The sequence below is a fragment of the Rana temporaria genome, chromosome 2 (genome assembly GCF_905171775.1).
Source record: "Rana temporaria chromosome 2, aRanTem1.1, whole genome shotgun sequence".
Taxonomy (NCBI): Eukaryota; Metazoa; Chordata; class Amphibia; order Anura; family Ranidae; genus Rana; species Rana temporaria.
The window spans coordinates 75406858-75430882 of NC_053490.1; the positions used below are offsets into that span (position 1 = coordinate 75406858).

A 24025-nucleotide genomic window follows, 5' to 3' on the forward strand; every position below is an offset into this window, starting at 1 on the left:
GGGACACTATTTATCCCATTAATACCAGTGATGGGACACTATTCCTCCCATTAATACCAGTGATGGGACACTATTCCTCCCACTTACCAATGATGGGACACTCTTCCTCCCACTTACCAATGATGGGGCACTATTCCTCCCACTGATACCAACAATGGGACACTATTCCTCCCACCGATACCAATTATGGGACACTATTCCTCCCACAAATATCAATGATGGGGCACTATTCCTCCCACTGATACCAATGATGGGCAGTCTTCCTCCCAGTGATACTAATGATGGAACACTATTTCTTCCACAGATACCAATGATGGGACACTATTCCTCCCACTGATACTAATGATGGGACACTATTCCTCCCACTCATCAATGATGGGGCACTATTAATTCCACTGATACCAATGATAGGACACTTTTTCTCCCATATACCAATGATGGGGCAGTATTACTCCCACTGTTTCTAATGATGGGACACTATTCCTCCCACTGATACCAATGATTGGGCACTAATATTTCCCCTAATACAGTACCGAAGATGGGACATTGTTTACTCCCACTAATGACAGGACATTTTCTACTACCATTGACCCCCACCCCTTAAGTCCAAAGCACAGTAATCTGGCCCTTTGGTTAGAAAGTTTGGAGACCCCTTCACTATGGGACTGTGCTAATATTAAGAGACGTTTAGTCAAAGATCTAGTTCTAACACGAGAGTCTCAACTTCCAAAAAGCAATTTTGAAGCCTCCATGATTCCACTAGTGAGGATGTTCATTTGACATATCTGGTAGTTGAGATTACCTGGAATTGAATGCAATGTGCTAAGAAAAGTATTAGAAACATACAGTAATTATGTACAATCTGAAGACTGCAAATAATGTATTATTCATAACAATCTTGTATATTCAGTTTCAATATTTGCTAAATATGCTTTTGTACCGTATGTATGTATTTATATGTATGTACATACAAAAAATGGTATAGCAGTGCATTTGTTGTTATATGTCATGCTAGATTGTATATTTTTATTGAATTTTGTTTTCTTTTTTACGAAAATGAAATAGAATATCTGAATGGTCAATATGGTCAATGATTTCATGTCTCTTCTTATGTTTTTATATATCAGAACTACAATTAATGCCCAAGTAAGAATGTGTTGATGGTGGTGTTAGGGCCAATCATGAATTTACCCTACACTTTATTTAGTGACATGTGTATTTTATCAAAAGAACCTCTATATAAATGTGTTTTGTCTGTTTTAGATCGTCTGTCATCCATTCGCTCTTATGACCAAATGCCTGAAGTAAGTATTAGCTGAACTGTGGATAGAAGAAATAAAGGGGTTGTAAAGTCAGAAGTTTTTTCTTTTTATCTTAATGCAATTTATGCATTAAGATAAAAAGCCTTCTGTGTGCAGCAGCCCCCCTCAGCCCCTCCTAGGGCTTACCTGAGCCCCATCTCTATCCAGCGATTTCCATGACTGCCTCAGCAGCACGGGACTCCCCTTCTAATTGGCTGACTGACTCCTGCTGTTGTCAATCAAAGTCAGTTAGTAAATCAGGAGACAGAGGGGGTCTGAATAGACACACAGAGCTGCAGCTCTGCTTCGGTGCCCCCATAGTAAGCTGCTTGCTATGGGGGCACTTGACAGGAGGGAGGAGCCAGGAGCGCTGGCGGGGGATCTGAGAAGAGGAGGATCTGGGCTGCTCTGTGCAAAACTACTGCACACAGCAGGTAAGTGTAACATGTTTGTTATTTTTATAGGAAAAAATAAGACTTTACAATCACTTTAATGCAACATCGCATCCATTATTACATCATATTTTTTTAAGCACCTGTATTTAAAGATACATTTTTCTTTAAAATAACAAACATGTCTGCTCTGTGCAATGGTTTTGTACAGAGCAGCCCCGATCCTCCTCTTCTTTGGTCCCCTCGTCTGCGCTCCTGGATCCCCCCCCTCCTTACCAAGTACTCCCAGAGCAGGCAGCCTGTTATGGAGGCTACGTTTGATAATATAGTGTTTGGTAATATAGTGTATCTTTCCCAATAAGTTCTCTGCATTAGGGTGCAATGTGTTTTTCTCTGTAGGCCTCTCCTGTGTTTGCACATTAAGTGCTTGCGTAGATGGTCTTCAAAGTGGTCCACTGTGCTCTCCCTACTTGGGCTAGTTTCAGCACAGCCATGGCCCACCCACAGCTTCATAGGGTTAATTGAACCGCATGCGCTGTTCTTCCACAGTGTGCATGAGCACTGGGATGTTTTGCCCACTACCTGTCCTATTCTAGTGCTTTGCAAAACAGTCAGAGGACTACTTCATGTAGTCAGATAGCCAACTAAAAAATGCATGACTTAACAAGGACGACTAATGCTTCATTTGCCATTACTGTTCACAGCTGCAGTGTTCATTAATGTTAAAATCATTCACTTCATCAATCAACTGAATTTTAAAGCTAGAATTGAAGCATATTGCTCATGTTGATCTTCTGAAGTGTAGAAACCATAATTTAAATGGACACTAGAGGGCAACTTTACCACTCAGAGTTGTTTTTTTATATTAATATATATTTATATATAATATATATATATATATATATATATATATATATAAACAATTATTAATTATTTAAAATAATAATATTCATGACTGTTGTTTCTGGTAATTATGTTATTTCTTGTATTATTTAATAATAATAATAATCACTGTTATTGCTATTAGAAATATGATTTAACATTTTTATTATGAAAAAAAATGTAGTCCCAACAATCTGGCATGAACATTGCCACCATCCCTCCCTGATACATCAAAAAAGGAAGTTACCTCTTGGAAATGGGATTTTGTGGACAATGAAAATAAGAATTCATATGATTAGTATTAATATCAATAATAATAAATAATAGTGCCAATAATAAAAATTTAAAAAACGGAAGTTACCTCTTGGAAATGGGATTTTGTGGGCATATAAATTTAATATACAAAAAGTTACAAAAAGTACAAAAAGTATATCCAAGTCAACAGTTGACTTGGATATACTTTTTGTACTTTTTGTAACTTTTTGTATATTAAATGTATATATTTTTTCCATTTTTTTTTCTTCTTTTCATTGCCCACAAAATCCCATTTCCAAGAGGCAACTTCCTTTTTTTAAATTTTTATTATTGGCACTATTATTTATTATTATTGATATTAATACTAATCATCATTGTGTATATATAATAATAATACCCTTTATTATTTTTATTCAATAATAATAATTTTTATTTTTACTTAATAATAATATTTCTTATTATGATTATTATTTAGTAATAATATTTATTGTTTAGTAACTATGAATTATTGTTGTTGGTGTTTTTTTATTATCAATGATATTTAAAAATAGTCAGTATTCTTATTTTATTATATTATTTTAGAGGGTTAGTAGGGCCCTTCTTGTTAGAGCTTACCAAGCTTATATTCTTAAGCTGGGATCTCCAAATTTCTCAGCAAGGGTGTGCCCAGAACTCATCTTATATCCAGAAGTGGCCAGCAGAGTTCCCTCTTCAATGCAGGAGTGCCCATCAGAGTCCCCCCCCCCCCCCCATTACACCCAGAAACTCCAACCAGAAAGCCCCTTACATCCATGGGTGCCCATCAGAGTACCTACCCACTTAAGTTTCAGCCGGCAGAGCACACAGGTATCAATATGTGTACTTGACATTCAACCAAGGTGGACCAATGTAACCGTGCAATAATACTGTATACTGTATAATAATGTATTGATACACAAATGCATGCAGCACTGTATTCATTAATATATCTCTGCCTGAAGTTTTAATGTGGGATTTAATGTCCTTCCTTTATGTACTCTCAGGGTGCGTTAAACCAGTATCTAAAGCGATTGGAGGATGAGAAGACTTTAATAGAAAATCAATTAAAAGATTTTGAACTTCGAATAGAACAAGAAGCAAAGGTATTTCAGACAGATTGGTACAATGGTGTTCAGCCATTTGTTGAAGACAAATATGACTAGAAATATAATGTTGAATGGGCAAAAAAGCATTTGAAATGTGTATTTCATACACCCAATCTCTTGTTAGTTTATGAAGTCTAACCTAAAATCATAAACGCAATGAAAACCAGTGGCAGCCCATCCATTAGGGGAGCCCAGGTGCTGCCCCCTCTATCGCGCCACCCATATAAATGCTTAATAGCTAGATTCATACATAGCATGATGAATCTATCCATGGCCACCCCCTATTCAGGCGTCTGGCACCTTTTAGGACACCGGGCGCCTGAATTACAGCTTCGGGGGTGTTTTATTTTTTTTTAAGCACCTGTTTATAGCCATATGTTCTAATAGGCTTCAAAATAGGGTGGCTCATGGTGCAGAGCATTGCGCCATGAGCTCACCCAGGTGTGTTAGAAAAGCAAATGAATATTAAGAACACTGAATGGCCTCTCCGCCAATCAAGAAGCGCAGGTCTGATACCCATCACCTGATTGGCTGAAAGGACAGGCGCTCATATTGGACGTCTAGCAGGAGTAAAAGCATGGAGGAAGCATAGAGGACACAGGAGCCGCCATCTGACCCTCTGCCCATCCCACAATTTGCTGACATCACCCGCTGCCTGAACCGCCACCAAGTGCCGGTCAGACAGCGAGCGGGCGGGGTTGCTGGGATCACAGTGGCTGCATTTGATGGCACAGTGGCTGCATTTGATGGCACAGTGGCTGCATTTGATGGCACAGTGGCTGCATTTGATAGCACAGCGGCTGCATTTGATAGCACAGCGGCTGCATTTGATAGCACAGCGGCTGCATTTGATGAGCTCAGCGGGTGCATTTGATGGGCACAGCGGCTGCATTTGATGGGCACAGTGCTTGCAATTGATGGCACAGAGGCTGCATTTGACGGGCACAGCGGCTGCAATTGATGGGCACAGCGGCTGCATTTGATGGGCACAGCGGCTGCATTTGATGGCACAGTGGCTTCAATTGATGGCACAGTGGCTTCAATTGATGGCACAGTGCTTGCAATTGATGGGCACAGTGGCTGCAATTGATGGGCACAGTGGCTGCAATTGATGGGCACAGTGGCTGCAATTGATGGGCACAGTGGCTGCATTTGATGGCACAGTGATTGCATTTGATGGGCACAATGAGGCTGCAATTGATGGGGTTTTTATTTAAAAAAAATCCATAATTTTTTAATTTGTTTGCGCCCCCCAAAAATGTTGAGCACCATTCGCCACTGATGAAAACACCTAGAGGAGCCACCTATACTGTACTTTCAGAAACCTGCTAGCCCTCATTTATACAAATCTTAGGTCGAATTCTCACTGCTCTTTTGTGGTCATGCACACATATTAACACACGCTACATTGTGAGTAAATGTGTTTGTGTTAAAGTGGTTGTAAACCTCAGACTTGAAATCTGCACAAAGCATATCCCTTTATAGTATGTACTTGTCTCACAAGTGTAATTTCTGTCTGCTGCTTGATTCTTCTGCTATCAGCTTGAGTCACTTCTTACAAGTTTTCCTGACACCAAGAGAAAATTGTGACAAGGTGAGATCTCGAGCTGATTGACAGCCTCAGCACTGTTCCTGTGTGCTATGTGGAGGGGTGTCTCTTTCTTCTCTCCAATCAGCTCTCAGAGCTCTCCTCACTGAGCTCAGCAAAATGTAACTTCACCCCCCCCCCTCTCAGACAATCTTTATAAATTCTGGACTTTGAACAGATTAGGAGAAGAGAAGACTAAAGATAAAGATACGATTTATGTAGGTGGATTTGTTAATCTCGATGTATCGCCTGAGGCCAGTCACTTTACTGGATATATTTAAGAGTTTACAACCACTTTAACACAACCCATTTATTTTAAATGAGCTAGCAGTGTACCCCATCACAATCAAACACACACTGACCCCTTTCTCTTCCGTTCATTAAGCCAGACAGTGAGGATCTAAATTACATGATTATATTGGTAATAGTTATAAAAACAACAGTTAGGGACAGTCCCTACTGGTGGCCAGCCCTCTGTCTGCTAACAAAGCCTCTTTTTTTTTCCTAATATCAAATAGTTAAAGTGATTATAAACAATCACCTTGTAAAACAACCCAGTCAGTTTAAAATAGCAATGGAAGGCAAAGCATTTGTGTATAGATCAAAAAAACAATTACGGCGGGGGCTTCCAAGATGGCCGCGTAAGCCGGGAGCTCCGCACTGCCTCAGCCATTCAGCGGCCCTAGCACCGGATTCACGGTGGCGGGACACTTCTCATGCGGTGGATTAGATAGGGGAACACCTCAGCACTGACCCCATGTATATAGCAGTGCGGTCCGGAGGGGCCTGGAACAGCAGTTCTCCGCCGAGAAGAACCAGGCCGAATCCAAGATGGCGGCCGCGCCTCAGATGCTGGATTCAAACGCTGGGAGACACACAGATGGAAGGCAAGTGATTGCTCCAGCCTCACTGACATTCCTCCCTCAGACTGTTCCCATTACCCCAAGTCTCATGTCCCTTTCTTCAGCCTCCACAGAATCTCTTTTAGAGAGTCCGTTACCTCAGGCTCTATCTCCTATGGGAACAATGCCTATACAAACAACCGCCATTATCTCCTCAGGAAACCCAGACCTGGTTATTCCTCAGAATACAGGTGAACTCTTTCTGAAATTGTCAGAATTACTTGAAAGGGGACTTGCTCAAACTGCAAATAGAATTACTAATGACATCCGCATTGATTTCCAGAACCTGGGTTCTAGAATGGAAGCGATTGAACAGAAGCTGGACATTACTGTATCCAGGGCCAATCTAAATACTGATCACATTCAGGTTTTGGAAGAACAACTTGATGTGGCTCTAAACAGAATTGATGACCTTGAGAACCGCTCTAGGAGAGACAATTTTAGGGTCAGGGGTCTTCCAGAGACCATCACGGATGTCCCAAAGGCAGTCCAGGACCTCATTGCAGTCATGATCCCCTCCATTACCTCACACAAGCTAGAGCTGGACAGGGCTCATAGGTCTCTGGGTCCCCTCAGGAAAGATGGTTCGCCCAGGGATGTTATGGTAAAACCTCACTATTACACTGTGAAGGAAGAGATCATGAAAATCTCACGCCAACAGTCTCGCATCTCCTTCCAGGGAAATGATATCCAAATATTTGCAGATATTTCTCCCATGACTATTCAAAAACGTAGAACTCTTAAGCCATTACTGACAGTGCTGGCGCAGAGGGAAATCAAATACTGGTGGGCATTCCCCTTTGCCCTTAAGTTTAACTACAAGGGAAAAACCTACTCATTTACTACGCTCTCTGAGGGAGAAAAAATCCTCCTTGCCTTGAAATTCATAACGCAGGACCCAGCAATGGACACTTTTAATCTACAAGCAAGTTCATCCAAACGTCCCACTCCCACTAGTCCAATTTCCCCCACATGGAAGATGAATAAAAGCAGGCGTACTAAGCATCCGGCTACTACCTGACCGCGGAACTGAGGCTGATTTTTCTTTTTTCTGACCCTTGTTGTGTTTTCTTGGATTGATTCCAAATTGGGTCTCCTCTCCGCTGTTGGAGATCCGTGTGAATCTGAATTTCACCTCCGCTAATTGCCTGGGACTAGCAGAAGAGGCTACAGTTTGAAGACACTCTGGACCTCCGAACTGAACTCTCGCCTTGTTAAGGGAGTGGTTATCTTTACTGATATTTTGTTCCGGCCGACCGTGTTCTATTTTCTCATTTTTTATTCTACATAGAATGTTATCGTTCTCATTTATATTGCATTTTGTTGATAACTGATATAACTTCTGAAATATAGGGATGGCTGTGGCTGGGGCGGTTGCCCTGTGCCTCCACCTACCTTTAGGCAGTGGATTTTTCCCTGTCAGAGGTTGGTCTAGTAGCCCGTAGTAGGGGCTACGTTGGTTGTTTGTATGGCAATAATGGGATGGGGTGTTCCCCCTCCCGTTGTTGTTTGTTTAAATTGATTCAATGTAGGATATGTTTTTTTTTCTTTTTTTCTTCTCTTTTCTAACTTCTTTTCCTTGATTGCCAGACTGCAGATGCAGGGTCTTGTTTGCTTCACTCCAGGTCCCAGTCTAGGTCGCTATCTGTGTCCATCTTCTCCACGCCTCTCATCGTTGGAGGTAAGTTCTATTACCGATACAGGGTGCATCTTCCTCACTGACCATGCCTCTTGACTCCTCACTTTCTCCTCCACTTAGAGTGGTCTCACATAATGTACAGGGCCTGAATTCCCCTGTTAAAAGAAGGAAGATACTTCAAGCTTATCATTCTCAAAAAATGGCGGTTGTTCTTTTACAAGAGACCCATTTTCCAATCAGTTACTCCCCACCGTTCATCAATGCTCATTATCCCCAATTTTTTCTTGCAAACGCTGAAGACAAGACGAAAGGGGTTGCAGTCCTGTTTGCTAAAACATGCAAATTTAAATCTTTGTTAGAACATAAGGACCCAGATGGCAGATTTCTGTTGGTCAAAGGAGTACTGGATGAACAATTAATGTCTTTTGTCTCGTATTATGCTCCCAATAAAGGGCAAGCAAAATTTTTCCAATCTTTGTTTAAAGTTTTAGAACCGCTCCTGGAAGGAACGGTGGTGTTCGGGGGAGACTCTAATATCGCCTTTGACCAAAGTCTAGACAAGTCCAAACCTTTAGCAGCACAGTTAACCCGTCCTGTTAGAGCCAGCTCTCAAATAGCTAAATTGATATTTCAACAGGGTCTTGTGGACATCTGGAGGGAACTCAACCCTACGAAAAGGGATTATACCCATTTTTCCAATCCACATCAATCCTATTCTAGGATCGATCACTTGCTTATTTCCGCGAGACACGTCCCCTTGGTCAATAAAGCTTATATAAAAGATACAGCCCTTTCGGATCACGCTATGGTTGTCCTCTCCTTATAGGGCCACCTTGCCAAATCTCCCATGTCACATTGGAAACTCAATGAATCTCTATTGAACGACCCCATCATAGTCTCAGATATTGACAGGGCGTTGAAAGAATATTTCAGTTTTAATGATGTGGATGGAGTCTCGGCTGAGGTGTTATGGGCCGCACACAAGGCTACGATCCGGGGAAGGCTAATTCAGATAGCCTCCAAATTAAAAAAAGACAGAGCCTCGGAAGTAGAGAAATTGGAAAAGGAATTCACAGCTTTGTGTAGACAGCATAAGAAAGACCAGACGAAGGTCCAGGTTTCTCAGTTGGATACTGCTCGATTAGCATTGAATTTAGCGCTCACAGTGAAGGCTGAGAAATCCATGGGTTGGAGTGGTGCTAGATTCTATCTACATAAAGATAAAATGAACACATTACTAGCCACTAAACTCTCGCAGAGATTCCGCACATTTGCTCTCCCAAAAATCAGAACCCCAGACGGGAAAATGACCCTTAATCCTAAACGCATCTTACAAATGTTTCAGACTTTCTACTCTAATTTATATAAGTCAGCTGATACGGCGGAGATGTCTGGGATTACTTCCTCTACAGATCAGTTGCCGATACCGAGCCTCTGTAGGAGCCACATTGATCTTATGGAGGCTCCAATTTCCACGGAGGAAACCTTAGAGGTGATCAAAAACGTAAAGAGTTGTTCAGCACCGGGGCCGGATGGCTTCTCGGCGCCTTACTATAAAACATTTGCAGACACCCTGGCCCCACAACTCGTGAAATTTTTTAATTCCAAACGGAAGGGGGAAGCTTTGCACCCGCGTCTCAATGAGGCTTTTATTTCTGTCATTCCAAAACCAGATAGAGACCCCGAACACGAGGAAAACTATAGGCCCATCTCGTTAATCAACAATGATTTGAAGATACTCACCAAAATTCTAGCTAACAGAGTAAGTTCTTTTATTAGCCAATATATCCACAAAGACCAAGTTGGCTTCATTCCAGGGAGACAGGGCCCAGACCAAGTCAGGCGAGTGGTTGACATTATATCGATCCTTCAATCAGGGTGGGATGGAGGTCCTTCCCAGGAAGGGCTTCTCCTATCATTGGACCTTCAAAAGGCCTTTGATTCCCTCTCATGGCCATATCTATTCGCGATCCTGAAGCGTTGGGGTTTTGGGGAGAATTTTTTGGGGATATTACATTCCCTATACTCTGAACCTGAGGCGAGGGTCAAATTACAAGGTTACTTTTCTGATCCTATTAAGATTGCTAGAGGCACTAGGCAGGGCTGCCCCCTTTCCCCATTGATCTTCGCCATAGCGATAGAGACACTAGCTATCGCTATCAGGTCTGACCAAAGTATAAAAGGGGTGAACTGTGGACAACAAGTACATAAGTGCGCACTATTTGCGGATGATCTCCTGCTTTTTGTCACATCCCCGGTCACTTCTCTCCCTAATATTTGCAGATTGCTCACATCCTTTGGTGATATTTCGGGGTTGCGGGTTAACATGACCAAATCCCAAGCACTTAACGTTTCTATAAAACCTGCAGTAGTGGACCACTTAAGACCATACTTTGATTTTAAATGGGCAGATGCTTCCATCCGATATCTGGGAATTAATCTAACTCCTAAATTTGAAATTCTCTACCAGGCTAACTTCCCTCCCATGTATCGCAAACTCGAGGTTGATCTCCAGACATGGGCACAACATAAGATTTTGTGGCTGGGCAGAATTAATGCCAATAAAATGACGCTTTTACCTAGACTGCTTTACTTGTTTAGGTCTCTCCCGATAGCTATTAAAAGAGATCAACTCAAGTCATTCCAGGGTAAAATACTTAAGTTCATTTAGGGGGGTAAGGGATATAGATTGGCACAGAATGTTCTATACAGCCCTAAGACGCGTGGGGGACTGGGTCTTCCGCACCTATTTAAGTATTATCAAGCAGCCAGGCTTGCTCAATTATCGACCGTTTACACAAAATACGAGAAACCTGATTGGATTGAAATAGAGAGTATGGCGGCTCCTAATCATTCGTTAGACAATCTACTGTGGTGTTCCCGAAAATCCAGGCCTGCAATAATGTCTCCTTCATTGTCTCAGTCCTTTAAGCTTTGGGATGATTTGAGGTGTCTTCCTTCTTTGATATCGGACATTCAACCTTTAGCACACATTATTCGTAATCCCCTGTTCGGTCCGGGTATGAACATTACAGCCTTTCAATGGTGGTTGGACAAGGGGATCTATAGAATTGGGGACTTCATTTCTACCTCTGGCCCACTTTCATTGCAGCACTGTGTGAGGAGGTTGGGGATGCCGGATTCTGAAAAGATATATTTAATATCTTTAATTTGGAAGAACAAGCCCTGTCCTCCAAACTTCACTCGCTATGAGCGCTGGTGTAACCAAATGACGGAGCACAAGGGAGGCATTTCCATTATATATATGTCGCTCTCAGAATCTACCTCTAAATTCTTATACATGGAGGCGTGGGAGAGGGACCTACAGGAATCCTGGGATCTGGAGGAGTGGCATAAGGTAGGAACGAAAGCTTTTAAAGGAATTGTTAATATTTCTCTGATAGAGGCTAATTTGAAAGTTTTAATGAGATGGTACCTAGTCCCCAGCAGGTTGGCGGCGATGTTTCCAGCTGCTTCACCGCTCTGTTTTCGTGAGTGTCAGGCCCAGGGCTCCATGCTTCATATTTGGTGGGAATGCCCGAAAATTAGGGGATACTGGAATAAAATCTTCTATCTCATAAGAAAGATATCGGGCATTCCTGTAGAGAAAGCCCCCAAAATAGCGTTGCTTGGGGTCCACATCCCACAGGCTCCTAAGCATACTCAAAAATTAATAGCTTTCATGCTTATGGGAGCAAAAATCACTTTGGCCAGTGCCTGGAAGCAACCTCTGGTTTCATTTTCGGCAGCCAAGAGGAAGATATCTTGGATTATGAATCAGGAGAAAATGGTTAGTTCAATCCAAAATACTACTAAACTCTTTGAAGCAACATGGGAACCCTGGGCCAGATATGCAGGAATATCTCTTAAGCCGGGAATCTTGGGGTCCTCCATGAGTGTTTGAAATCTGCAGCTGGCAATGTTTTCTTCTCTTTTCTCATCTCTCTTTTCTTATTTCTAGCTTTCCTTCTCTTCTCTATTATTTTTTTTATTCTTATTTATTGTTTTGTTTTTACTTATTTTTTACTTCACTGTGTGACAGCAGTCAGTTTAATTCACAACTCTTGAGTTAGAAACTGTTTATTCTGTGGTATCATACCCGAGGGAAATATTTTCTGCTTTGGATATTATTGTTGGATCGTCCCTGGTTACACTGAGCCACTGGAATTTAACAATATGTTCCTCATTATTGGACTCTCACGTGGGTCTGGGGATTTCAGTTTCTCCAGAGCCACGAGTACAGTCCAGCCTTTAACGGTGTACTTTCTGAATCTAACACTTTAAGTCGACTCCCGACACAGTTTGTGCCCATTAGGGGTGTCGGGATGGACTTTGGAACTACGTGCACTTATCAGGTTTTCCTGCCTTTATAAGATCTTTTAGTACATAGTTGAGTAGGATGACCTATTTAATATTGAGTGACGATTATTAATCTATATCGAATAATTAATATGTATTGTGTGATTTTCACTGCGCCCCAGGATGTTCTGGTGGCATTGAATTGTACTGTACTGCTCTTCAATAAACTTCTTTTAAAATCCAAAAAAAAAAAAAAAAAAACAATTACAAACACTTTTCTCCCCCTTTTTTTATACGTGATCACATGCCCTTTGTTCTCAGCTGCATAAGAGCTGGAGGAGGAGAAACAACAGTACACTGATCTTCCCAGTGAATGGCTGTGCAGTGTGTGGGGGAAGGGGATTGGAGGAGAGCACACTGTGTTCCCAGCAAAGCTAGAGAACTGACCACACTCCTGATTAGTGTGGTCAGTTTTTAATAGGAAAGCAGAGGGACTGGTAGGAACACCAGGGATTTCACACATATCAGGAATTTGAAATTCTGGGTTTACATAATCTTTAAGAATCTTTAAATCCCTATACTTTGAGAAGCGTGGAGCCTCCTGTTTTTATTATGGCTCATTCCATGAAAGCAATGAGAGTGCCTTGGGCCTTCTGTGATGAAACCGTCCCACACTCTGCTAGAGTGCTTCAGTATACCGCTTCCTCCAGTCTGGACATACATACCAGATATTATAGCTGACCATACAGGATTAGCCGACAATAGCTTGTATGAAACTGGAACGTTTATTGAACAAACTCACACAAAATATATACCCCATAGATGGACATCCCCCCCCCCCCTCCTGATCATATTACCCTAACAATACAAACTGTACATAGGATTATAATTACCATAGCTAAACAATCAACATGTACTATAAATATTAAATTAAGTAAATAACTGGCCACCTGGACAATGTTGTGATTAATCAGATATCCCTACTTCAGGTCAGACCTCCCAGCCCCAAGCTCACAAAGTACACTACACATTATCAGAATTTCAATATCACAGTAGTTTGTCCAATTAACATTTAACAATGGGACAGACATGCTTAGCAGAAAACACATAACACCTAAATACACAGGCAATAGCAGGAGGCCACCAGTAACAGACTGTCCGACTCCTACATTGAACAGAGATCAATGTGACCATCTCTTTCAATGAACATATATAGTTCAGAATCAAACAAACCAGGCAAAGTCTTCATATATTTATTGAGGGATATTGTTGATAAATGTCACTGTCCCATTTGAAGTACTCCAAACCACATTGTTAGTGTCCATTAAGTAGTTATCCATTATTTACTCGGTCACCCTGTGCCCCTAATAGACACAGGGTATCTTATGCATAAGAGGGACCTGGGGAACTGAGACAGGGGTTACCCAACCTCTCTAAGGTAGGCTGGGTTCCATGGGCCCTCCGCCCAAAGTGACTCCCGTCACACCTACCATCACCGGGCATTGGCCTCTTGAGTTTGAAAAACAGTCACTAGGTCTTCAGCTCATATGCTTTATAAGGTAATGTTTTTGCTTCTGCAAATGCCAGTTTGGGCATAAGGTCTTATGCCTTGTACACACGACCGGTTTTCCTGTCGGGAAAACTGTCATGTTTTCCTTTGACCGGGAAAACCGGGGGGTGTGTATGCTCCTTAGCAGTTTCCGGACAGTTTTCCTGCAGTTTTCCTATGGGGAAACACTGCTGTGGAGCATACACACGGCCGGTATTCGCAACCAAAGCTCTCAGGCAGTTTTCCTGTCGGGAAAACCGGCCGTGTGTACAAGGCATTAGAAACAGCAGTGTAATGTATTTGCCTTTAACTTTTCAGAGTGCAGTTGTGTTTTATGTTTTCTTATGGCCTGCTCTTCTGTAGACACTGCTTTTGTGACCTTTCTGTGGTCAAGATCTAAGATCTGCACCGTGTCTCTCAACACAAGAGAAAGTAAAAGATAAAACAAAACACTTCTATTGGTACTGTATATTTGTGAGTGGGGTTACATATACATTAAAGTGAAAAACTTGATTTTTTTCCCCCCAATAAAAAAAAAATAACAAATATGTTATACTTACCTACCTGTTGTAATGTTTTTGCACAGTGCAGCCTGAATCCACCGCTTCTCGGGCCCCTCTTCTATGCTCCTCTCACCTTCCTCCTGTCGAGTGCCCCTATAGCAAGCAGCTTTCTATGGACGCACCCAAGCCGAGTCACAGCTCCCTGTGTCCATTCAGACTTAGAGCTGTTGCCTGGCCCTACCTCCTCTCTCTCCTGATTGGCTGACAGACTTTGAGTGACATCAGCGGGAAGTCAATGGCACCGCTGCTGTGTCTCAGCCAGGGCCGGATTCCAGACAAGGCCAACAAGGCCAGGCCTCGGGGCAGCAGTGGGTGCAGGGGCGGCATTGCAGCTGAGAGGAGAGGACACTTTTATTTCGGGAGTCCCCCCTGTCATGTCACGGATGGTGAGAGGGGAGAAAACAGAGGGAAGAGGAGGTGAGATGGTTGTCAATGTAATTTTCGGCAGCAGCACCCCCCAATGATCAATGTCATATTCGGCAGCAACACCCCCCCCTGCTTCTCAGTGTCCTGCCGAAAAAGTCCACCGGCGGATGATGTCCCCCCCTGTACTGCGCAGGCGGGGGCGGCATTGAAGGACCTGGCCTTGGGGCGGCAAAGGGAGTAAATCCGGGCCTGGTCTCAGCCAATCAGGAGGGAGAGTTTCAGATGGCTGAGGCACTCATGGACATTGCTGAGCAGAAATGGGGTTCAGGTAAGTATTAGGGGGGCCAAGAGGGGCTGCTGTACACAGAAGGCTTTTTATCTTAATACATAGAATGCATTAAGATAAAAAACCTCCTGACTTTACAACTCCTTCAATAACTTTGTGGCTTGCTGGGAAAACCATTTTTTGGGGTTGTATTCTTAATAAATATATATATATATATATATATATATATATATATATATATATATATATATATACAGGGAGTGCAGAATTATTAGGCAAGTTGTATTTTTGAGGATTAATTTTATTATTGAACAACAACCATGTTCTCAATGAACCCAAAAAACTCATTAATATCAAAGCTGAATATTTTTGGAAGTAGTTTTTAGTTTGTTTTTAGTTTTAGCTATTTTAGGGGGATATCTGTGTGTGCAGGTGACTATTACTGTGCATAATTATTAGGCAACTTAACAAAAAAAAAATATATACCCATTTCAATTATTTATTTTTACCAGTGAAACCAATATAACATCTCAACATTCACAAATATACATTTCTGACATTCAAAAACAAAACAAAAACAAATCAGTGACCAATATAGCCACCTTTCTTTGCAAGGACACTCAAAAGCCTGACATCCATGCATTCTGTCAGTGTTTTGATCTGTTCACCATCAACATTGCGTGCAGCAGCAACCACAGCCTCCCAGACACTGTTCAGAGAGGTGTACTGTTTTCCCTCCTTGTAAATCTCACATTTGATGATGGACCACAGGTTCTCAATGGGGTTCAGATCAGGTGAACAAGGAGGCCATGTCATTAGTTTTTCTTCTTTTATACCCTTTCTTGACAGCCACGCTGTGGAGTACTTGGACGCGTGTGATGGAGCATTGTCCTGCATGAAAATCATGTTTTTCTTGAAGGATGCAGATTTCTTCCTGTACCACTGCTTGAAGAAGGTGTCTTCCAGAAACTGGCAGTGGGACTGGGAGTTGAGTTTGACTCCATCCTCAACCCGAAAAGGCCCCACAAGCTCATCTTTGATGATACCAGCCCAAACCAGTACTCCACCTCCCACCTTGCTGGCGTCTGAGTCGGACTGGAGCTCTCTGCCCTTTACCAATCCAGCCACGGGCCCATCCATCTGGCCCATCAAGACTCACTCTCATTTCATCAGTCCATAAAACCTTAGAAAAATCAGTCTTGAGATATTTCTTGGCCCAGTCTTGACGTTTCAGCTTGTGTGTCTTGTTCAGTGGTGGTCGTCTTTCAGCCTTTCTTACCTTGGCCATGTCTCTGAGTATTGCACACCTTGTGCTTTTGGGCACTCCAGTGATGTTGCAGCTCTGAAATATGGCCAAACTGGTGGCAAGTGGCATCTTGGCAGCTGCACGCTTGACTTTTCTCAGTTCATGGGCAGTTATTTTGCGCCTTGGTTTTTCCACACGCTTCTTGTGACCCTGTTGACTATTTTGAATGAAACGCTTGATTGTTCGATGATCACGCTTCAGAAGCTTTGCAATTTTAAGAGTGCTGCATCCCTCTGCAAGATATCTCACTATTTTTGACTTTTCTGAGCCTGTCAAGTCCTTCTTTTGACCCATTTTGCCAAAGGAAAGGAAGTTGACTAATAATTATGCACACCTGATATAGGGTGTTGATGTCATTAGACCACACACCTTCTCATTACAGAGATGCACATCACCTAATATGCTTAATTGGTAGTAGGCTTTCGAGCCTATACAGCTTGGAGTAAGACAACATGCATAAAGAGGATGATGTGGTCAAAATACTCATTTGCCTAATAATTCTGCACTCCCTGTATATATATATATAGTATGGGGCAGCACAAGAAATAAATGTGATCAAATCAAGATAAGCTGACTGACACCAAAAGACACCAACTCTGTCTGACCTTCTTCAATCTTCTCTCTCTAGTTCTCTGTAATTGTAAACAGAGTTTACCTTTGAATTAAAAACAGTAGCATTGTATATCAATACATTGAAATTAAGGTATACTTCTGGTTTTATCTCAAAGTGGTTGTAAATCCTTACCTATACCAGTGAAGTGAAAAGCCGGCCCTAAGGTGACACACAGAGGTGGAACAAATCCTTCTACATAAGTTGAACGTGTGATTTTAGTAATGTGTCCTGTTCATCTTTGTAAAACTCAGGAATAAAAAGGATTTTTTACACACTCACAAATCAGGGGGCGGAGAGCTGTAGTAACACTCTGTACAAGAGCTCTTGTGCCGCGTACACACGATCATTTTTCAGCATTTAAAAAACGTTTTCAGAAGCAAGTTATGAGACGGGAGCGCTCGTTCTGGTAAAACTACCGTTCATAATGGAGTAAGCACATTCATCACGCTGTAACAGACAGAAAAGCACGAATCGTCTTTTATTAACATGGAATCAGCTAAAGCAGTCCAAAGGGTGGCGTCGTCCGCATTGGAACTTCCCCTTATAGTGCCGTCGTATATGTGTTGTACGTCACCGCGCATTGCTAGAACATTTTTTTAAAATGATGGTGTGTGGGCAACACCGTTTTAATGATGAAGTTGAAAAAACTTCGTTTTTTCTACATGCCGAAAAACGTGTTTTTTTTTCATGCCGAAAAATTATCGTGTGTACATCAAAGCTGATTGGAGGGAAGGGACACCCCCCCCCTTTCACACAGTACACAGGAACAGAGCTGAGGCTGTCAATCAGCTGAAGCTCCCCCCCCCCCTGTCACCTTTTTTCTGTTGGTGTCAGGAAAATTTGACAGAAGGGACTCATGCAGATAACAGAGGAACTATACAGCAGAGACAAATTATACTTTGTGCTTTGGAGAGAGGCAAGTAAACACTATAGAATTATGTGCTTTGCTCAGATTTCATGCCTGAGGTTTACTATCACTTTAACGTTAATCTTCCTGACAGGCCATTTTTTATGTGAATGTGTGACCATGGAGTTGAAGCATTGAATAAATAATATATTAAGAGAGATGGATTGAAGCTGACATCCCGTCTGGAGAAGAGCTTGCTTCTTCACATTAAGTACATTACCCTTATCTGTCAGACTAGAATTAAAGAAAAGTGTGATCAGCTCTATAGAGTGTTAATTGATGCTCCTATAGTAAGAAATGTATGATAAAGTGGTTCCGCAATATTAGGATGTTGTACCCAAGAGCTGAGCTCATCATTTATATAATACTTCAGTTGTGTTAGAAAATTACCTAAATGCCAGAACATTTAGTATTCTCATGAAATGCACGAAAACTGCAGTATAGACAGAGGGAACAATGGCCAGTGTGTCATAAAAATTCCAACCTGGTCTTCAATTAAGATGAAAGGGGTGCACTGTCATTTAATACTAATACTACACATTTAAGTAAATATCCTAGCCAAACTTTTCTATTTTTTTTTTTTTTATATATATATTTTGTTTTAAATGGTGTGGAGAATGGTTTAGACCACTTTTACACTGAGGAGTTTTTCAGGCGGTTTAGCGATAAAAATAGCGCCTTAATACCACCTGAAAAACTCCTGGTCTGCAGTCTCAGTGTGAAAGCCGGAGTGCTTTCACACTTAGGCGATGCGCTGGCGGGACCGCTCCAAAAGTCCTGCCAGCAGCATCTTTGGAGCGGTGAGAGGAGCGGCGTTTACCGCTCCTCCACCGCTCCTTCCCATTGAAAACAATGGGGCACGCGGCTATACCGCCGGCAATGCGCCTCTGCAGAGGCGCATTGCCAGCGGTATTAACCATTTTCGGCCGCTAGCGGGGGTAAAAACTGCACTGCTAGTGGCCGAATACCGCCGCTATTCTGTGGCAATTCCGACGGTATAGCGCTGCTAAAAATAGCGGCGCTATACCTCCACCGCACCTCCAGACCCAGTGTGAAAGGGGCCTTAGGCTCCGTCCAAACTTGTGAACATTAACCACTTAAGGACCTTGGGTGTTTTTCAGATTTGGTGTTTACAAGACTAAAACAGTTTTTTTTGCTAGAAAATTACTTAAAACCCCCAAACATTATATATATATATATTTTTTTTCTAACACCCTAGAGAATAAAATGGTGGTCATTGCAATACTTTTTGTCACACCGTATTTGCGCAGCGGTCTTACAAGCGCACTTTTTTTGAAAAAAAAAATCACTTTTTTTAATAAAAAAATAAGACAAAAATAAATTTGGCCCAATTTTTTTATATATTGTGAAAGATAATGTTCCGCCGAGTACAATGATACCCAACATGTCACGCTTAAAAATTGCTCCAGCTCGTGGCATGGCGTCAAACTTTTTACCTCGATAGGCGACGTTTAAAAAATTCTATAGGTTGCATTTTTTGAGCTACAGAGGAGGTCTAGGGCTAGAATTATTGCTCTCGCTCTAACGATCGCGGTGATACCTCACTTGTGTGGTTTAAACACCGTTGTCATATATATGCGGGCGCTACTCGCGTATGCGTTCGCTTCTGCGCGCGAGCTCTTCGGGACGGGGCGCTTTAAAAAAAATGTTTGTTTAAGATGCATGGGCGGGACTGATGTTTTGACGTCACTTCCGTCCTGCAATGCTATGGGGACGGGTGAGGGCCATCTTGCCCTCACTCGCAGGCAGCAGGACCGGATCGCCTCCGCCGCTACGATCGAATCCGCGGCGGAGACCGCCGTTATCGTAAACAGGACCGCTCATGCTAAAGATGGATACCTCCGTTGTGGCAGCAGCTGCTGCCGTTACCGAGATATCCATCTTTAAAATACCGACGTATATGTACATGAGCGGGTTGTTAAGTGGTTAAAGTTTCATGATAAGTCATTTCCCATGTTTTTCAATGATAACCATTCATATATGCGCCACTTAAAGTTACAGCAACTTCAAAGTAGTTCATGCACTACTTTAGTCCGACTTTCTGTAACAGCACTGGTGAACGGAGTGAACCACAACTGCAGTTAGCAAGAATTTCAATGCGATTCTCTATGCGACAACTCAGTATTGGGCCCCAGGCGTCACTTCTTGCAACAGGAGTTTGGGGGATCTATACATCATCTCTCTGTCACATAAAGAAAGTCGTTGAACTACTAAGGATGGACGCATTACAACATGAGACCAGAGCTTAGCGTTTAAAAATATAGTTCAAAGTCAATATTCCAATACACCTCTATATGCAAGTGATTATCAGTAAGGGACCCCAGGCGTCACTCCTCGCAACAGGAGTTTAGGGATTCTCTACATCATATCACTTTGAGCATATACGAATGTATTAGGCCACTAAGGGAGATGCTATGAAATAGCATCAACCGCTAGCATAGAAAAGTTAGAGCGAACATGTTCAAATAATTAGGACAAGGCCTATAAGCAATTTATACTTGTGTCAAGCTCGTAGTAAATAGGAGTTGCAGTAACAATTATTAATTGCGTATGAGAGGCAATATAGCTCAGGTAATAGTAGTTGCATACAAAAGGCAATATAGCTGAGGTACTTTGAGAGTAAACGTAGTAATACAGGAGTTGTAGTGGCAACTAATAGTTACGTATCAGAGGCAATATAGCTCAGGTACTTTGAGAGTACATGTAGTAATTTGTAGCTGTAGCAACAACTAAAAGTTACATATGAGAGGTGAATATAGCTCAGGGTATTTGAGTGTAGATGTCTCCTTAAGATATTCCTTAGCAAACAGTCCTTTAACACAACAGTATAACCTAAATATGTTGCTAGTCAGGAAGCATGATAAACAATAGCAATTGTATAGATGGAACATAAGAAGCAGATCTTGCTATAGCACTACAAGTGATATAATAGCTACTTACCCATTTTTCAGGCTTCAGTATAGGCAATAGTGATTCTGTGGTGAAGGATGTTCAGCAAGGAGGTCTCAAAGGTTGTCCCCAGAAATGGCTCCCAGTTGCAGTAGATGCAGATGGCACTAAAGGAGTAGTTGAGGCTGGAGCGGTTTTTCTGGCATGGGGAACGATGACACCCATGACTGTAGCGTGGCCGATCTATGGCTGACAATAATAGAACAAAGCCCGAGAGTGTAATGAGCGCCTTTATAGGCAGGTATCCAGCTGCAGTGCATTGCACTGATTTAAATAGACCACCGTACTTCGCGGTGCATTTCCATGTTCCACGCTGGAACACAGGACAGCGACGGGCGATGACATCATCACGCGAGCGGCGTATGCGTTCCAGCATGGAACGCACTACGGCACTGAAAGCGCCTGTCACAAGACAAAGTAACAGGCGCGCAGAGCGCCTGTTACACTTTCATGCAACTTGAGTGCCATAGACTTCAATGTTAACAGAAATTGCATGAAAGCCGTACCTGAATGTTAAACAGAGCAACAGTTGTCCATTACCACTGGTCAAAGCCAAAATCTTATCCAAGTTGCACCCATCAAAAGCTGGGAAAATGTCCTGATGACCTTTGTCACCAAAACAGAATGTAATAGGAAGCCCAAAATATAACAGATGTCACCAGGAGATGAGCGGATATCTTCCAGTGGGGATACCTGTACCAGTGACAATGATCCAAGAGGGATGCTCTGACCCTTTAGATGTCATGATTTCTGCGGGTCACAGGCTTTGTCACGCCCCTCCAGCCTGTGTCTTAGAATAAGGAGGAGGTGAAGCCTCCATTAATCTATGTGTAATATCCCGTCCCCATTGTGTTCAGTTTATTACTCGGCATGGAGGAGGAGTTAGGGAGTGGGCTGTCATTTACCACTGTGTATACGCCCCCATATGTGACTCTGTAGTCACATGGGCTGCTCAGATGTGATAGGGAGGAAATTCTCAGCATAGAAACTCACATTGGGGACATGAACAGAAAGTGGAGATAGAGAGAAGCAGGATCAACCAGTTTTTTTGCAGAATACAAAAAACGAATCTAGTGACAAAGTGAGTTCGAACAGCATGTAATAATATATTTATTGAGAGTTTTTTTTATGATGTGGATTTTACTGACACTTTAAGGTGGATAAAGGTAAAACTCCTGATGATTAATTCCAAACCTGTAATGTGCTGCAATGCTTGGGCATTAGCATGGGGTGTTGAGGTGCATCTGTAATGAATGGCACCACACCAGCATGCATAACATGTTTTACCATGCAATGTTATAATATGCATTTTACAGTGCATTGGTGGATGGGCCTTAAGGCATTATTCTTTTAAATTTGACAGTAAAATCTTTAAACGGTTCTTTAAGGTTTTCTTATCCACTGCCTCTAGGTGGGGCTGTATTACTCGGTGCAGTATGCTTAGTAGTTGGAATCACGCCTCTATTGTCACATGACCATTCAGAAAATAAAGGCACCGGCAACCATAGGGATTTAGGGCCTAATCCTCAAAAACCCGGCGCAACGTAACTTTTGACATTTAAGTTACACCGCCGGAAAATTTCTACCTAAGTGCCCGATCCACAAAGCACTTACCTAGAAATTTTCGGCTGTGTAACTTAAATCCGGCGAGTCCCATTTAAATTAGGCGCGCTCCCGCGCTGGCCGTACTGCGCATGCTCACGACGTCATTTTCCTGACGTGCTTTGCAGGAAAAGGACGTCTCCAACGGCTGCGACCCTCACACCAGTGGGTAGCCGTTACAGGCCCTCTTATGACTCACCCCCCCCCCCTGCCTTCCTGGCTGTGCATGATGTCATAAGCCTAGGCTAATGACCAGACAAGAAACAGGAAGTGGGCTGTATAAGGTATTTACTGGCAGAAAAAAAAATGTTTTGCTATCCAAAGTTAAAACAACAAGAGCAAAAGATTTAATAGATAGAAAGTAAAAAAAATTACTGAAGTTTCACTTTAACTAGAGGGCAACGTTAATTTATTTTCTGTTTTCATTGCAGGCTTACTACAAAGTTAATGATGAAAGAAGAATGTATGTTTCAGAAATTTCCCAGGTTTGGATATTTTGGTTAAATTATCATATCTATATTCTAGAATATATTGCATAGGATTGCTGCCTTTTATCTTTTTTGTGATCAGGATCCATGATAGATGTTAGATTTAGCAGCTACAGTATGTGACAGTTAAAGTATTTCTAAAACCTAAATCAAAGATCTTATATATTGCAGCTTACCAGTCTGATGTGGCTGCACTAGTTTTTTTTTAGGCTTTTTTCATTTTATTTTTACCTGGTGATACTGCTAATCCCAGGGGCGGACTGACCATTTGGTCACTCGGGCACTGCCCAAGGGCCCCATGCCACTAGGGGGCCCCATCAGGGTTGCCAGCCTCAGTAAAACTAGGGACATGAGTTGTCAGTCTGCCCCTGGCTGATCCTGTCATTAACACACTTTCTGTACTAGTATGACAACACTCACTCCCAGTATACAGGTACACAGAACTTATTTATAGAGGGGCAACCTGATCACCCCAGGACTACAGAACATCTCCCTCTTCATTACATAAGATGAGGTTTTCTGTAGTTCACAGAGGTAACAAGGGCAGAGCTTATAAGACTTCTTTGGATTTCTGAGAAACACAGGCATTGTATTGCTCAGTCCAGCTTGCTGGTGTTCTGTCGAATAGTGCATCTTGTCGGAGAATGCCTGTGACAATCTGCGGATGCGCAGGACGTAACGTCACTCCAGCTGATCTGTTGATCAGCTGGCGTGATGTCAAAACACTGCGGATGCGCAGATCGTCATAAGCATTATCAGAGAATCTAATTGTCAGATTCTGCCTCGCTCTATTTGCTCATGCGCAGGATTTGACACTGTCCTGCAGCACACCAAGATCCACCCTGCAAGATCCGCCCTGCAACACACCCAAATCCACCCAACAATAGTCTTTCGCCTGTGACTCTGCCTATGATATCGCCCAAGTCTCGCACATGCGCAGAGAGAGCGGGGAAGAATCTGACAATTAGACTCTCCCTCTGCGCTTTGCAGATT

At 42.4% G+C, this 24025-nt stretch overlaps 1 protein-coding gene across 1 annotated transcript in view; it reads left to right on the forward strand.

The window, feature by feature from the left end:
• LOC120929150 (coiled-coil domain-containing protein 169-like) overlaps positions 1-24025 on the forward strand; it is a 76419-nt gene that overhangs the window by 34014 nt on the left and 18380 nt on the right. The window contains exons 4-6 of the mRNA XM_040340399.1: positions 1264-1304; positions 3853-3951; positions 22976-23029. Coding sequence (XP_040196333.1) covers positions 1264-1304; positions 3853-3951; positions 22976-23029 — 194 coding nt within the window. The remainder of the gene's footprint in view (positions 1-1263; positions 1305-3852; positions 3952-22975; positions 23030-24025) is intronic.